Genomic DNA, 18,103 nt, shown 5'->3' on the forward strand with positions numbered 1-18,103 from the left:
ATGCTGGAGAAGAGATTAACTATGGATAACAGGTGTGAAACTAGGAAGTTCATTTTGGATTACATATGTGCTCAGTCAGCGTACGTGCTGACTCTTTGTGACCCTTTAGACTATAGCCTGCCAGGCTCTTCTGTCCATGGGATTCTCTAGGCAAGAATACTGAAATAGGTTGCCATTTCCTCCTCCAGAGGATCTTCCCAACCCAGGGATCGAACCAGCATCTCCTGCATTGGCAGGTAGACTCTACCACTGAGCCACTGGGAAAGCCCCTCATTTTGGGTTACATTGTTCTTTTTTTTTTTTTTTACATAGTTCTTTTTTAATCCAACATCTTGAAAAGTTAATTAATTTAGAAAATCCAGCATTCTTAGAATAGGATTAAGAGACTTTATTTAAGAGATGCTTGATAATTTCACTAGTATCCACATGTTCTGTGTTCAGAGAATAAAGGAATAATTATAAAATACATGACAAAGGATTAACATCTTTAATATAGGAAGAGTTCTTATTAGTAATTAAAAAACATTTCAGGACAAAATTGGAAATATATATGATCAGACAGTTCACAAAAGCAAAGAGAAATTTAATTGACCAATATATATTAAATATATTCAGCCTCACAATCAAGAAGAAAATTAAGATTTTATATTGTCATACTTTAGAAAATGTTGAAAATACATACACAAGCCTGACAACACATGTGTGTTGTATTTTTAAGCTGATGCTTCTTTACTGCAAGGCAATGTGGTGATTGTATAAGGCACCTTAGCACCATTTTAATCTTTTATCCAGTAATTCCATTTTGAAGAATTACTACAAATAAATAAATAAAGATTTGAGCAAGAATTAAGTTCAAGGATTTTTCACTGTTGTTTTTGTTCAGTCGCTTAGTCCTGTCTGACTCTCTGTGACGCCATGGACTGCAGCATGCCAGGCTCCTCTGTCCTTTACTACCTCCCTGAGTTTGCTCAAACTCATGTCCATTGAGTCAGTGATGCTGTCCAACCATCTCATCCTCTGTCATCCCCTTCTCCTTCTGCCCTCAATCTTTCCCAGCATCAGGGTCCTTTCCAGTGAGTCAGCTCTTCACATCTGGTGATCAAAGTATTGGAGTTTCAGCTTCAGGATCATCCTTCCAGTGAATATTCAGGGTGAATTTCATTGAGGATTGACTGGTTTGATTTCCTTGCTCTCCAAGGGACTCTCAAGAGTCTTCTCCAGCACCACAGTTCAAAAGCATCATTTCTTCGGTGCTGAGCCTTCTCTATGTTCCAACTCTCACATCCGTACATGACTACTGGAAAAACCATACCTTTGACTATATGGACCTTTGTAGACAAAATGATGTCTCTGCTTTTTAATATGCTGTCTAGGTTTGTTATAGTTTTTCTTCCAAGGAGCAAGCGTCTTTTAATTTTGTGACTGTGGTCACCATCCACAGTGATTTTGGAGCCCAAGAAGATAAAATCTGTCACTGTTTCCACTGTTTCCCCATCTATTTCCCACTTTCCCATGAAGTGATGGGACTGGATGCCATGATCTTAGATTTTTGAATGTTGAGTTTTAATGCAGCTTTTTCACTCTCTTCTTTCACCTTCATCAAAAGGCTCTTTAGTCCCTGTTCACTTTCTGCCTTAAGGGTGGTGTCATCAGCATATCTGAGGTTGTGGATATTACTCACTGTAATCTTGTGAGTCATCCAGCTCAGCATTTTGCCTGTGTACTCTGCATATAAGTTAAATAAGCAGGGTGACAATATACAATCTTGATGTACTTCTTTCCCAATTTTGAACCAGTCTGTCGTTCCATGTCCGGTTCTATTGCTTCTTGACCTGCATACAGGTTTTGCAGGAGGCAGGTAAGGTGGTCTGATATTCCCATCTCTTTAAGATATTTCCAGTTTGTTGTGATCCACACAATCAAAGGCTTTAGAGTAGTCAATGAAGCAGAAGTAAATTTTTTTTTTTTAATTCCCTTGCTTTTCTGTGATTGAGTGGGTGTTGGCTATTTGATCTCTGGTTCCTCTGCCTTTTGTGAATCCAGCTTGCACATCTGGAAGTTCTCAGTTCATGTACTGTTGAAGCCTGGCTTGAGCTGAGCATAATCTTGCTAGTATGTGAAATGAATTTTTAAGTTCACTAGTGAACTTAATTTTCCAGCAATAAGAGGTTTAGTGAAAATATAGGCTGATAGATATGATAGACAATTATGCAACCAATAAAAATCTTCAGACTAATGACATGAGATGTTAATGATAAAATATTTGAAGAACACAATGTACAGTTTTGTATGTGTGCATTTATAAATATGCGTGCGTCTATACATACACAAATAATACAAGGATATTTGTGAAAGTGTGAACATTGATTTTTCTCCTAGTGGAAATTTCAGGGATCATTTTTATCTTATTGATATATTTCTCCATATTTTAAATCTTCAAATATGTATTATACTTACAATTAGAATAAAATCAATTGGCATCATTAAAATAATTTAAAAATAGAATTTAAAAAGCAGGTAATTGTGTCCATGATAGAAATGGAGATTTTAACTAGGAAAAGGATGAAGAAGGTGCAGGGTGTATTGGCTGACCTCATATCACTGAGGACTCTCATGTGAAATGGAAGATAAAAAAAATTATGAATAGAGTTATATTTATTAACAGATTTTGGGTTGACACAAAAAGCTATTTCCTATCAGTTAAATGGTACTCGATAGAGCACATTCTACTGCAATGCTCATAAAACTCTACCAGCAGTGATTTAATATATATATATGTGTGTGTATATATAGATATATAGATATATTTTTTTTGTCATGTATAATATGAAGTCCAGACAGGGGTAATTCAGTGTCCCAGTAAAGCCATCAGATACCCAGACTCCTTCTCTTTTTCCATTCTTTCATTCTCAATTTTTTGGCCTTTGTCATCATATTTGTTACTGCGGTGTCCAGATGGCCACTGTATCTTCAGAAATATTATCCATGTTCCAGGCCCCTACCCCCCCCCCACAAAAAGATGAGGGATGGGGAAAAAGCAAAAGAGTGTACCACCTTTCTTTATATCAGGATATCCAGTATTGTCTAAGAAGTGCTGCCCAGAAAACTTCCACTTTTAGCTCATTGACCAGGCTGTAACATGTGACATACCTTGCAACCTGAAAGTAGCTGGTGAGGACAAGGTTGTTAGTGACGCTGTGGATCAGCCAGCCTATAGTGTCTGCCTTAGCCATCCTGTAAGTCCACATGCTTCTGGTCACTGCTTGCATACAGAAATGCAAGGAAGCCTCGTGTGAGTTGACAGAAGTTCCAAGTTCTTTAAGATTTTAGCCTTTAGAGAATATTATTCCAATCTTATTCCAGTAGAATTGTTGAGTCAGTAAAATAGTAGTAAGAGAGCAGTGACCTGATTCCCTACCTATTGTCAAAGTCAAGTCTGACCAACTATTTTGAAGCTGAAGCAGAGGCTGAGGAGTCAGAGTTGCTTGGGACAAAGATGGTGCCATTTTCAAACTGAAAAATCTAGTGAAGACGCAACATATGGAAAGGAGATGTCTATCATTGAACATCAATACATCATTATTTTTTTTCATTTTAATGGTTCTAAGACGATAGATTTTAAGTTTATAGGTTCATGTCCTGAATTGTTGAAATAGTTCCTCTGATTAAAGCTGGCAATAGTTTCATTTTGTTTTGTTTTTTTCCTATCAGCCATTCTAGGCCCAAGGCTTAGAGCCTGTGTGTTTCACAAAGACCTGCCAAAGTATCCTGGACCTGAAAAAATTACTGTCTTTAAACTATAAGAATAAAACCAGAAGTTTGAAATTATTAAAGATTATCTCTGAAATGTAAAATTATGCCAGTGTTATTAATTATTACATTTAGAATTTATTTTTAAATATCAGTAATTGCATTTGTATTGGAGGATTTTTTTCCCCAGTTGACAAGAAATTCTAGGTATGCACAAAGCTTGCTTAAAAAAAAATCAGCCAGTTGTTGCTAAATGAGAAATTGACACCAAATAATTTTAAATCAGTTTTTCTAAATCTCTTCCAAAGTTTTATAACAAGAAGCTGTATTTAATGTAAGAATTGAGGTAGCAACAGCACGGAAGTGAATGATATACTATAAATTAAGTCCACTGTTTTTCCTTTTTTCCTTCATTGGTAGGTAGCCACTGAAGCCTCCAAAGAAATCCCTGGTCTGAGTTCAGTTTAATTCAGTCGCTCAGTCGTTGTCCGACTCTTTGCGACCCCATGAACCATAGCACGCCAGGCTTTCCTGTTCATCACCAACTCCCGGAGTCCACCCAAACCCATGTCCATCGAGTCAGTGATGCCATCCAGCCATCTCCATCCAGTCCCCTCCTCCTCCTGCCCTCAATCTTTCCCAGCATCAGGGTCTTTTCCAGTGAGTCAGCTCTTCACATCAGGTGGCCAAAGTATTGGAGTTTCAGCTTCAACATCAGTCCTTCCAATGAACACCCAGGACTGATCTCCTTTAGGATGAACAGATTGGATCTCTTTGCGGTCCAAGGGACTCTCAAGAGTCTTCTCAAACACCACAGTTCAAAAGCATCTTCCGTGCTCAGCTTTCTTTATAGTCCAGCTCTCACATCCATACATGACCACTGGAAAAACCACAGCCTTGACTAGACGGACCTTTGTTTGGAAAGTAATGTCTCTGCTTTTTAATATGCTATCTAGGTTGGTCATAACTTTCCTTCCAAAGAGTAAGCATCTTTTAATTTCATGGCTGCAATCACCATCAGCAGTGATTTTGGAGCCCCCCAAAATAAAGTCAGCCACTCTTTCCACTGTTTCCCCATCTATCTGCCATGAAGTGATGGGACCAGATGCCATGATCTTAGTTTTCTGAATGTTGAGCTTTAAGCCAACTTTTTCACTCTCCTCTTTCACTTTCATCAAGAGGCTCTTTAGTTCTTTTTCGCTTTCTGCCATAAGGGTGGTGTCATCTGCATATCTGAGGTTATTGATATTTCCCCCGGCAATATTAATTCCAGCTTGTGCTTCCTCCAGCCCAGCGTTTCTCATGATGTACTCTGCATATAAGTTAAAAGGGAAAGAGGTTAAAAAATCACTTTCTGTGCAGTCACTTTGGAGTCTGGGTCTGGTAACTTTCTATTTTTTTCTATTAATGTTTTCTATTAGCTTAACCTTGTTCAGGATTCTTAATAAATTTCGATTATCTTCCAAAAGATAGTGGACATTTAATATGTATGTGTAATCACCTGTTCTGCAAAAGAGGAGCCTAATTTAAATGATCTCATCTAATAGACCAGTATAAAATACCAGATCATTTCACTAGAGTGCATGCAGAACTTTGTGATCTATTTAAGTGAACGGTTGTATGCTCTGAATTGGAGAGACAGCACATAAACCCCAAAATTAATATCCTCTAATAAACAATGAGTCTGGATGACAACTTTTCAAAATCTATTACATACTAGTAGCCTTGGTTTTGCACAGTTTGCATATTAAGCAGATGATAGTAGCGTCTGGGCAGAAATATATTTCTGTTCATGCCAGAACAGAAATCTTTTGGTAGTACTTATTGTAAAGAACAGAAGCAACTATGCAATCCCCAGCCAGAAGTCACATGCCAACATTAATTCATGCACAAATAAACTGAGTTTCTGTCCTAATGTGAAGTCCATAGGCTCTATGGGAAATGCACATGAAAATCCTAGGTAGCTCAGGTTACTAGATCTTGAGGGTTATGTTTCAATTCTGGGCTGGCCAGTTAACTTTACAAGAAGAGACACTGCCTAGAAATGGGAGAGTAAGCCAACCCACAAGCACCTAAAGAGAACAGGGATGGTGTTCAGTAATGTAATCTCTGAGCATGACTCGGGTATAGAAGGCTGACTTATCAGATGTATAAGTGACACACAGCTCAGTGGGTTAGCTAATGTGTGGATGACAGAATAGGGATTCAAAAAGATCTCAACAGGGAGAACTGATGAGCTGCAATTCAGAAGATTAAATTTAATAGGGATAAATGTAAATTCCTGAAGCAACTTCCTTCTCCTGTCTTACTCCCATCCAATTCATTTTCCACGCTGCAGCCTGGGTGATCATTTTAAAACATAAATCCGATCATGTCACTTTCTTGCTGAAAATCCCTTAGCAGTGTCCCATTGCCTTGAGGATTAAGACAAAACTCATTAACGTGGCTTCTGAGATTCTCCCTGACTGACCCATTTCTTTCTCCTACACTCAGTCTCTCACTAGTCACCCTCTGTACAGAGGAGTTTTAGATTCTACGTGTGGGATCCTGTTTTGGGGGTTTCATGTTTCCTCTGTCCAAACACTAGCTTTATCCATCCTTGTATATCTCCAGGTCTTAAAGCCATCAGGAAGACTCAGTCTATAAACTAGGTCCATTCTCTGCATTTCCCATTGCCCCAGACCCCTGAGCATCCTTCTTTCATTCAACAGATATTTATCAAGTGCCTACCATGTGCCAATGGATTTCCCTCATAGCTCAGTTGGCAAAGAATCTGCCTTCAATGCAGGAGACCCCGGTTCAATTCCTGGGTTGGGAATATTTGCTGGAGAAGAGATAGGCTACGCACTCCGATATTTTTGGGCTTGCTTCCCTTGTGGCTCAGCTGGTAAAGAATCTGCCTGCAATGCGGGAGACCTGGGTTCAATCCCTGAGTTGGGAAGATCCTCTGGAGAAGGGAAAGGCTACCCACTCCAGTATTCTGGCCTGGAGAATTCCATGGACTGTATAGTCCATGGGTTTGCAAAGAGTTGGACACGACTGAGCAACTTTCACTTTCACATGTACCAGGCAGTGTTCTAGACCTTAAAGACAAAACAGTGAACAAAGCAAAGCCCACGTCCACACAGAACTTTTGTTCTAATTAGGGAAGATGTGAGTGATGAGTGCTTTTAGAAAAATGAACCAAGGTGAAGAAATAGTAACAGAGTTGGGGTTTGTAACAGAGTAGGGGCCTCCTACCTTAGTAGACAGGGAATAGCCCTGTGATGATCCTTTGTCTGTAGAGATGCGAGTGAAGGAAAGCATTGAACTACATGGGGGAAGACCCCCTAATGAGGGCCACACTTGGCATATTTGTGAAACTGCAGTGAGGCCAGGATGGGTGAAATACACTGAGCAAGGAGAGGGCCATACAGACAAGGTTGGAAAGACCCCTGCGGACCAGGACTTGGAGAGTCTAGCAAGTTTTCAGATTTTCTTCTAAATGTGATCAGATTGAGAGGCTTTGAATCAAGAGACTGTCATGATAAGCTTTTTGTTTTGCCTTTTGTCTTATAAGGATTATAATAGTTTCTATGTGGAATATAGACAATAGAGACTTAGTACAGAATCCCAGAGTTGAGTCAGAGGTTATTACATCTGTCAAGGTGAGAACTGAAGGTAGCTTTGATGAAGAAGGTTTGCTAAATACTGCATGCATTATCTGTGGTTAGTTGTATGGTAGAAACCCTGCTGGTGCAGGGCTGAAGACTACCTTGTTCACTTCTACAATCCACATGCCCAACGTGATGGCTGGCATACTACTGACTGTCTATAAATATTTGTTGGACAAAGATACTCAACAACAGTTAATGTAAAAAGGACTTCAGGATTTTTGTTAACTGTACGTGTGATGAACTAACAGTTGTCCAGTTTGACTGCCAAAATCTAATACTGTCTTAGGTTGCATCAAAAAGTAGGCTGAGGGAGGTGAAAAAGAGATGTGAGTCCCAGAACACACCATGCTGCTTCTATTTTATCCATACAATTGACCTGATCCTACACCGTTTTTTCCCTCTCTGTCTTCTAATAATGGTGGCCCTCAGTTGCAAGACCACACACTTGATTCATTTGTGGTTCTCTCTTTTGCTTCATTCCTGTGTTCAAGCAATAAATTCTCTGTGATGTCACTCTGATTTTTTTTCATTCCTCCCTTTTCTACTGCTCTGACATCATCTGAACAATACTCTATTCCTCTCCTTGGTAACAATTTCCAGATGTACGAGACTTGAAACAACTTGTGACAGTTCTGTTTCTTTCTTTTGAGAGCATCCACAACCATTTTTAAGAGACATCACGTGCTCTTTCTCTGGGTTTGTTATGAAATTGTACTTTAGGTGGTAGTGGTGGCTAGTGAAATGTGTAGTTCTTGATGGTAAAACTATTAGCAAAATCTTACCTCTCAGACTCATATAGTAGAAGGAATGTGTGCTTTGAAGTCAGGAACCTTCAGATCCTGGCCATCCCACTTGCTCACTTTATGACACAATTCCTCTGAATCTCAGATTCCTCCTCTGTAAAGTGAAGGTAATAGTGTTTACATGGCTTTTGTGATGATTAAATAGGATAACATGTATTGAAATGCTTCGCATGATTTCTGACACATATAAGTAGGTAGTAAGTTTTAGTTTCTTTCCTCCTTATCCCTGTTAAAGATGGAATCACTCTATGGAAATATACATTATAAATACTGGAATTAGAGGTGTGTTTTTTCACTGATTAATAGTGAATAATGGCCATTTATTGTGTGACTTCAACGGTAGTCTCTGCCCTTTTTTCCCCTATGGTTTAATCAATATTGATTTCTTGCTGATAACAGAAAAACTTGTCAAGGTTCTAGGAAACCTGAGAGTTTCCATAGTCTGAGTAGTGGAAATAGTCCAACCCTAGGGTAGATCATGAGAATTCACAGGGAAGGAAGTTTCCTGGGAGGGATCTCACACAGCCATCTTTTCTCTGTCATAGATTAACAAATGAGAGAGAGACTTCATACAGCTAACTTGAGGACCTTTGTAATTTGTAAAGATGAATAAAATAATATCTTTGCCTTCATTGAAGTTGCGTACAAATCAACATAACACCATGTAGAAAGTGGTACATTTGCTTGAAGGCAAAGTACCTTCCTACCTAAAGTGTTTTAGGTAGGACAGAAATAGAATATCCTATAGAGAAGTGGATATGGTGGGGAGCTGGACCCAGGAGAAATATAGTATTTACATATGAAATGTTTAAGGCATTTCCAGCTAAGGATGAAGACAATAGGCAGAAACAAGGAATCATTCTAGACAATGTAAACAAAAATAGAGGAAAACACAAGGAGAAAGGTAAAAAAAAGAGTTCAAACTTGAATTTAAAAACTAAGGAGACTTATTTTCTAGGCAGTTGAACTTAGTGAAAGTCTAGTTATGAGGACTCTTGGCAGGTGGTTCTGTGACGGTTGCTCATGAAGGTAGTGTGTGTGCTGTCAGGACAGGGGAATAGCCTGGGCCTAGATGTGGTTTCCTTTTAGTCCAGCTTAGCTGCATTCTGTTCATGGTGCTGTATTTCAAAAAAATAATTGTTTTTAATTCCTTATGTTCAGCATTGATTCCATGGTGTCTTTATATAGGAGACAAACAGATAAACAGATTTTCAAAGAGTTATAGTGAAAAACTTTCCCACAAAGAAAATTCTAGCTCCATATGGCTTTTTTGGTGAATTCTGCTAAGCATTTTGCACAAGGAAATAATGGGAATTCTACAGACACATTTCCAGATAAATAAAAAGAAAGGAATGCTTTCCCAACTATGATACCAAAGCCAGATAGGGGCACAGAAGAAAGAAAACTTTAGATTGACGTTCATCATAAACTGGTATAAAGTTATTTTTAAAAATTTAGCAAGTTGAACTCAACAATGTGTAAAAGAAGATTATGATCAAGTAGAGTTTATCTAGGAATGTAAGGTCAGTTTAACATTTGAAAACAATCATTGTAAGCCACATATTAGCAAACTAAAAAAGAAAAATTGTATGATCACATCAGTATACACAGAAAAGTGTGTGACAGAATTCAGTATCATTTAATGAAGGTTACGAATTTAAATTATATTATTTGAGGATGAATTTTTGATAATTTTTTTAAAGTAAGAAAAGTATAAAGGGCAAAATTCAGGATTAGGGTTACATCTGACTGAGGGAAGGGAGTGAGATTGGAGTGGAGCAACCACAAACCTTCAAAATAAAATAATGTTCTTTTCTCAAACTCACTGATTAATAGACTGTGTTTGCTTTATTTTTGTTCCTTATATCTTAAACAAATAAAGATTTTAATGTTTCAGTATTTCATAAAAGCAGTTTTTAAAGTTAGGTTTTCTTTTTGTTTTGGTCTGAAATTTTGATGTAGCAAAAAAACATCTATTTACTGTATTTACAGATTTGCAAATTCATATTTGTGTACTGAAAGGAGTACCCTCTGTGCTAAGTACTCAGTGTTTTTGTTAATGTAATGTGAAATTTTCTGTAAACACAATGAACTTCTCTTTCAAGTGTCATTACCACATGAAGAACAATGGTGAAATTAGTGCCAGCAAGCCCAAAACTAAAAACAAAAGCACTAATAACACATTTATTAAAAATACAAAATGAGTTGGATTAGACTACCAGTTATATTTTTTCTACACTTCACTACTCAAAATTTAAGTAAGTTGATATTTGTGGCTGGATGGCATCACCGACTCAATGGATATGAGTTTTGGTAAACTCCAGGAGTTGGTGATGGACAGGGAGGCCTGGTGTGCTGCATTTCACGGGGTCACAAAGAGTCGGACACGACTGAGCGACTGAACTGAACTGAACTGATATTTATTCTAAACAGTTCTACTATGTTGTGGTCTTTATTTAGATCTCTCCCAGAATCTAACTCCAGTCACCTTCTTCTGACCTTTCCTTTCTAAGAACATGTCTACAAATTGCATCATAAGAATTTTACTAGGTATCTATACATTTTTGTCACAACATTTATATAACCATGTGTATATCATGATAAACATATTTCACATTCATTGGTCTAGAAGCTTTTGCTGAAAGGATATATCCAAATTGCTGCTTCCTTTCCTTTACTCTTACAAATGATGCATTTGTTCACTCAGCAAACATTAAGAGTACCTACTAGGGATTGGGCATGATTCCATGCTAACAAGGGTAAAAACAAGACACACCCCTTCCTTAAGGTGTTCACAGTTTAATGTGAAACAGAATCATACACACATAATTGAGATATTTACAAATTTAGTCCCTAAGTTCAAACTGGAGATGTGAGAAGATGACATTGGAATTGAGTCTTAAAGCATGTTTTCCTAGCAGGATAAGAGATGCATTTTTATTTTGAGTCAGAAGAAATTGCATGTGCTGTTTATACATTGTACAGATGCATGAAGTTACACAGCCTGTTCAAAAGCATACCTGTGATAGGATAGAGTGCAGAGCACGTAGCGGAAGTGGTAGGGTGTGAAAGCCAGGCATAATCCATCTCTGAGTACTTGCTCCTACTGGAGTCCGTGATAAGTTTTTATATTCTCTAAGTTGTCTCATATTCTCTGGTAGGGAGCATTATCTACATTTTACAGGTAAGTTGAGTAAGATTGAAAAAGACTAAGTAATTAGTCCCTGAACTCACATGTAATTATGGGCTTCCCTGGTAGCTAGAGACACGAGTTTGATTCCTATGTTGAGAAGATCCCCTCAGGAAGGAAATGGAAACCCACTCCAATATTCTGGAAGGTGCCCTATAACATTAGAAGAAAACTTCAGTTGTTGTGTTCTGATTAGCTTATTGTCAGAGTAGCAACACATCTAAGGATGAACAGGGTGCTTTGCAGGCAGCTAACTAAGAGAGATAGTGAGAATATTTGTGATCATCTAGCCCCTTTTTCAGCAGTTGCCTTACTTTGTTTTTTCATTTCACTTTTTTTTTCAAGAGTTGGAAGAATTTTTCAACGCATAAGAATTTATAGTGCTGAAAACCCAAAAAAGTCTCCCTAAGGAGAAGCAGTATGCCAAATAGACATTGACATAAGAAAACAGTATAAATTAATGCAGTAATACTTCATGGTTGTGAAGGAGGGAACTTAATTTACAACTTGAAACAGGTTTGTGTTCCTTAGAAATTCTGGAAGTCAATCAGTGGCACAGAAATTGATCTGCTGAAGGAGAAGAAAATTGATTCTTAATATTAGCAACTACATCATTTTTTTTTTAAATTCTGAAGGAACAACTTTTAGAAACAAGTTTATTAGCTATTAAGTAATTATTTGATATTAATTTCCTAGTAAACTATCTAAAGAGACATATTTATGGCCTCATTAGAAGATGGATTTTTATTGTGTCAAACATCATCTTCAAAACAGCAGTCTTTATTATGTCAAAGACAGGGAAATCCAAAGTTAAATGAAATAGAGCTGTCTGTGTGAAAGACAAGCATTGCATCATGTTATAGAACTCTGCTTTGCATCAAAGTATCGCGATATGAAGTAGTGGGAATCTGAACACATTTGCATATTCCCCATGTGTGACATAGTGTTGGCATTCTCAAAAAGAATAACTGTAGCTGATGGCAGTTTTTATCTGAAGAGATTTGTGCATGTTAGCAATATACCATCTTCTGTCAGCATAAGAAGAGCATATGGGGTCCATTAGCTCACCAAATCTGCCACTGTTCTGCAAATTTTTATTAAGCAAGTGAAGTCCCTAATAGTCACTTATGTTATAAAATGTGTATCAAATGTTATCAATAAGCAAGGGGATTATTTTCCCCCAGTGAGAATGCATTTGAAGTATATAAGAAGGCTTGACAAAAGATAAAATACTGTAAGTGATCACTATATTAATGTAAATATGTCCTACTGGGAAGCCAATGTATGTCTTACATGGACTTAAATGTTCGCCACTAAGTTCTCAAAGCACAATCTTTTTCACAGATTTTCTTCCCATATTTTCTTTCTTTATGGTTTCTCTCAACTCTAACAGTGAACCTGGATGAAATTACCAAAAGACACTGTGTTTACCCACATTTTTAAAAATAGTTCCATTGGTGATGGGTAGTTGGTAGACCTTTGATTTGCTTCAAAGGTCTACAACCAAAATAACTGGAGACATAGGCTATCAGGTTGCTCTGTTTCCTAAGCAAGTCTTCCTGGACCAGAGGACATGCCAGGAAATTAACAAGCATCCAAACCAAAGAGTGTCTGCCTTATGAAAACCCTTATAACAATTAAATCAAATGGTGTCCATTGATCCTGAGTCGAATGCCAGGAAGCAGGAGCTTAATATAGAAATCCCATTATCTAGAGAAATCTCAAGAGAGGCAAGTCCACAGTGCCCTCTAAATATATAAGAGCAGTTATAATAATAATATCTATGAATTTCATCTTCAGAAGGGCTCAGCATTTCACTGATACTTCTTCAACTGCTTTAGTAACCATTTAGAGTAATCAAGAGCAAATAGTACCAGTCCTTGAGTAAAAGTGAAGGATAAGAGAGGAAGCGTAATATGCTCTAGAAACTTCAAGGAAGGAAGAAAGGAAGAGGAGAGGGAGGAAGGGAGGCAGAGTGAGGAGAAGGGAAAAGGAGAGGTAGGGAAAGAGAAAGTAAGGGAGGAAGAGAAAGCAATCTGTCATTAGAACGAGAACAAGAAATTTTGGCACCTGTTCCATCACCACCTTCTTCCTTGATACTTTTGATACCTGACTTGCCATTTTGGAATGGAAGACTTTTCCACCACCAGGCTCACTCATTTTCAGCCTCTTGTAAATAAGCTCTTTGTTTAAAATGACATACCTGTCATATTAATATTGCAACTCATTTTGTTCCCATTGCTATGCTATCTAAATAATATGCAAGAAATGACTAGACTTAAGCTCTAGCTCTGAGAGAGAACTTTATGGTAGCTTTAAGGTAGTGTGAGTGATAAAGGAAGTCGAGTATTAATTATAACACTTGTCATTTAAAAAAAAAAAAAGCTTGGTGGTGTATGTAATTTTACCTCATTTTCTCATTTGCTACTGTTATTTAAATCACTTCCCAGCACTAAGCATGTGCATAAAAGGTGATTGTTCCCAATTTAACCTTTTAAATAAAATGTATTCTATTAATTAAGTCATTACAGTTCCCTCCATTTTCTATTATGTTTATTCATTTATCTTCTGTCCTAAAGATAGACATCTGTGTCAGTGAATATTTGGAGAAAGACCCCTAATTTTTATGCCTATCACCCATTTGGATGTTCTACACTGTTTTTTGAAATAGTTTGTTAGTGTTCTAAAGAATTTCAAATTGTCAGTTAAAATAATAAGTATTCCTACTAAAAATAGTAGATAGTATTCAGCCAAAAAGTTATCATGTTCAGCCTAACATGGCTGGGGAACTTGCAATACTTATATTGGTTTAGATTTAATGGCATGACTTACGGCTGTTAAAAAAAGATAAAAACAAAAAATAAGATCCTACCCTTGTGTGAATTCCTTTTTAAGAATAACTGCACAAAATGAGACTGTATATATAGTTTGAATACCATATGTCTATTGCCTTTCTTCTACTACAAAATAAACTCAGAGCCAGGTAAACTGAAAGGTAAAACCTGTTGTGAGTGTTGGATTTTCCATGAGATAGCAACTGAAAATACCCTGTGCACTGTCTTTTCCTTTATAATCCTAGGCGGCTTAAGTCATAAACACCACCAGCATCATCAGATTCACCACCCTTCCCACTCGTACAGTTTCCATTTATCAAAAGTTTTAATTTATTAAGAAATACGTACCTGGAACTGTGCTAAGTGGTTTTGTAAATGTTTTTCACTCAGTTTTCACAACTCCTTGTATAGTGTTTTATGTTATTTTTCACATTGAGAAACTGAAGTTTAAAGGAACTTTACTAACTGGCCTGGTAAATCTGGAATTTAAGTCACATTTGTCCCATTACAAGCTATCATGTTATTATGTAAAATTATGTAAATTTTTCTATTTAGTTTATCATTACTAATGATTTAATAACTAATATTTATGAAGCAGTTACTATGGGCTGCCCTCGTGGCTCAGATAGTAAAGAATCTGCCTGCAATGCCAGAGACCTGGATTCGATCCCTGAGTTGGGAAGATCCCCTAGAGGAGAGCATGGCAACCCACTCCAGTATTCTTACATTAAGAATCCCCATGGACAGAAGAGCCTGGCAGCCTACAGTCCGTGGGGTCACAAAGAGTCAGACATGACTGAGCGTGAGCGACTAAGCACATGTGATCTTCTACGTATTTCGCATAAACTTATACATATAATATATAATGTTCACTCTAAGCCTACCTGGAAAGCAGTATCAACCTCATTTTATAGATGATCAGATTGAGGCACAGATAGGTAAAATAAATTTACCTATTAACCTCTGGGTTTACATTTATTAATAAATTTAATAAATATATTAAAATAATAAGTCAAGATTTTCATCTCAGATGATTTCTCATCTGTGTAATGGAAATGAATTATTTTAGCTTGACTCCATTAAAACTGTAGAATTCTGAACATGTTAAACAAAATTATAGCTAACACTGTTAATATTGATCACGATAGAAAGTTTCTATTCATAAGATGTATTCTAATGAAAAAGGTAATAGTATTCTAACATAATAGTGTTTGTCAGGGCTTTTCTTACATTTAATTCATATTGTCAATAATTTGAAAAATTTTATAACTCTTCTATGGTTCATCACAAGTATAGTAGAGTGATTAAAAGTGCTTTAAGCAAGCCTTGGCTCCTCCACTTAGGAGATGTGCCTCAGTTTCTTTATCTGTAAAGATAATAACCATCGTCACAGGTTACTGTGAGCATTAAATGAATTAATAGATATAAAAGGTAGAGGGTAGAATTTGTATATCATAAGTGCTAAGTATTAGCTACTAGTAGTATTTTTTTTAGTCATCATCCTTGTTTTCCACTAGTTTTTTCCATTTATACAATAGATTCCACTGTAAGTTTTTTCAGAACTGGGTAGGGCAGAATTTGGCCCACAATTGGAGCCTGATACATAGGGATTGGCATCTCCTACTAGAAGCACGAAGTCTAACGTGATTTTTAAGCAAGTTAATACCAAGGTAATCACAAACGTGTAATGTTTTTATCTAGAAAATAAAGAAATGCTTAGGAAAAGTGGGCTAGGTGGGTGTGGGAAGATTTATGAAAATTTTTGTATACACTGGATCAGTGAAATAGACTGAATGTTATAGGTAAAGGAAGGAGAGGCCTATTACTCTGAGACCAATCGAATGTTTGGGGAAATGAAGGAGATCTTTCTGTTAGCAAATTCCCCCTTGCTTTGCGTCTACCCTTGAGCTACCAGAGTTTCACAGACTAATGTAGACTATGACACGTGGTGAATATTGAATGGCTGTTGTTGAATATTGAGGTGATATTCCATGTAGAGTTGCCTAAGGATTAAGAACACTTTGATTCCACGTTCACGAGAGATACTGGTTAGTAGCTTTCATAGACTTCCTTTGCTTGATATTAATATCAGGGTAATGCCAGCCTCACAATGAGTTAGGAAATGTTCCCTTCTCTGAATTTTTTGAAAGAATTTCTGTAGAATTGGTAGTATTTCTTCCTAAATTTTTGGTTGAATTCATCAAGGCACTCATCTGTGTCTAGAGGTTACTTTCTCAGAAAGTTTTAACTACAAATCCATTTAAAAAAAAAAACAACAAGCTATGGAGCTATTAGGCTATCTCTTCCTATATAAGCTTTGGTAATTTGTGTCTTTCAAAATTGTATCCATTTCATGAGAGCTGTGTTCACTTACATTTTTCCTCACTGCTGAAGCAAGATCCTTCTTCCTGTTCTAATGGATGCCCCTAAATTATGAAGTCTTTCACTCTGGGTATTGGGAAGGGGAGCTTTATTCCCAGCCTTATTCCCAGCCTTATGAGAACGGCAGGCACTGAGTTCTTTCCCCTTTGGGGTAGTTCTTGCCCAGGTGTTGGGTAGTTTCCTCACATCATGTGATCATTAGCAATTAATTAAGCACCTGCAGGGATCCTCTGCAGAGCTCAGAAGGAATTCTGGACATCTCTCTTCTCTCTAATTCTCTGACCTAAACTCTGTCTGCCCTGGTTTTCCCTGGATTTCCAGCTTCACATCCTCAGACTGGTATATTCCTGGGCTCTGCCTGTGTTCCCCTTCCTACACCACAACCTGAAGACTTTCTCCAGACAGTAAACTGGAGCAATTGTAGGAATCACCCTACTTGTTTTCCATCTCTAGAGAGTCACTGTCCTCTGTTGCCTGATGAAGATCTTATCTTTTGAATGCCATTGTTTCATATCTATTTTTAAATACATTTTTCAGAAAGAATTGTAAATTTGCTCCCTTTTGCTCCATTTTGACCAGATACATAAATTCGATCCTTGGGGATTGAATGTATATATTGCTGTTATGCTCAAAGAGTCTTATTATATATTATACAGCTCCAGATCCTTGAGTTTAATTTCTGTTTTTGTGGCTACAGAATCAACAGTCCAGTTAAAATAAGTGAAAATATTAAAACAATTCAAAAGAATGAAATTCTATTCACAGAAGATTTAATGAACATATATTTCTTCATAACTGTCTTTAAAATACTTACCAATAGAAATGAGATGCCCCAGGCAGGCTGGGGAAACTTTTTTTCTCAAATCTTTGCCAGTAAAAGATTTCACTTATTACAAATCTATATTAATTTATTGCTCAAAAACTGACTGATATACAAGCCAGTCTGATCCTCATCTCTTTTATTTCTTTGCAGTGCCAGATGAAAGCAAAGTCCATTCATTGGCTGGACACAAATCGGGTAAGAAATTCCTTGTCACTGACTTTATATTCTCCTTCCTGGAAATCTCTGGCTGTGTTTGAGTAGTAGTTGGAATCTGTTTCCATCCACTTGTCACTGAAAGGCTTGCTCATTAATACATGAGATGTCTCTGACTTCCACAAACATGAATTATTGCTTGGCCGTCTCAATAGTAGCATAATGTATGCTGACTCAAATGTTTTAGAAGGAAGAAAGGTTTCCAAAAAATAATTATAAAACCAAAAATCTTTAACCTGTACGCCAGCTGAACACTTGCAGTCACAAAAAATTATGAAGAAAACCCAAGAAAGTTTGAAAATTTTTTTCTGCGATGACTATCACATTAAAGTAGCAGGACAAAGACGTTCCAGAATAAGGAAAATGTGGCCATTTCTTCCTTCTCAAAAAGGAATCATCTTTCTGCCTGTCATCAAAGGGGATTGGGCCTGAGATGATTGTATTCTCTTTCT

General features: G+C 37.1%; 1 protein-coding gene across 14 annotated transcripts in view; it reads left to right on the forward strand.

Moving 5' to 3' along the window:
• PARD3B (par-3 family cell polarity regulator beta) overlaps positions 1-18,103 on the forward strand; it is a 1,110,743-nt gene that overhangs the window by 711,583 nt on the left and 381,057 nt on the right. For all 14 annotated transcript variants that reach the window (XR_014078966.1, XR_014078967.1, XM_081577736.1 and 11 more), the window contains one exon: positions 17,589-17,633. Coding sequence is in view for 12 of the 14 variants with exons in the window: in XM_081577736.1 (XP_081433862.1) it covers positions 17,589-17,633 (45 nt within the window). In the remaining 2 variants the exon portion in view is untranslated. The remainder of the gene's footprint in view (positions 1-17,588; positions 17,634-18,103) is intronic.

The sequence above is a fragment of the Giraffa tippelskirchi genome, chromosome 3 (assembly GCF_054371585.1).
Source record: "Giraffa tippelskirchi isolate mGirTip1 chromosome 3, T2T-mGirTip1v1.2.pri, whole genome shotgun sequence".
Classification (NCBI taxonomy): domain Eukaryota; kingdom Metazoa; phylum Chordata; class Mammalia; order Artiodactyla; family Giraffidae; genus Giraffa; species Giraffa tippelskirchi.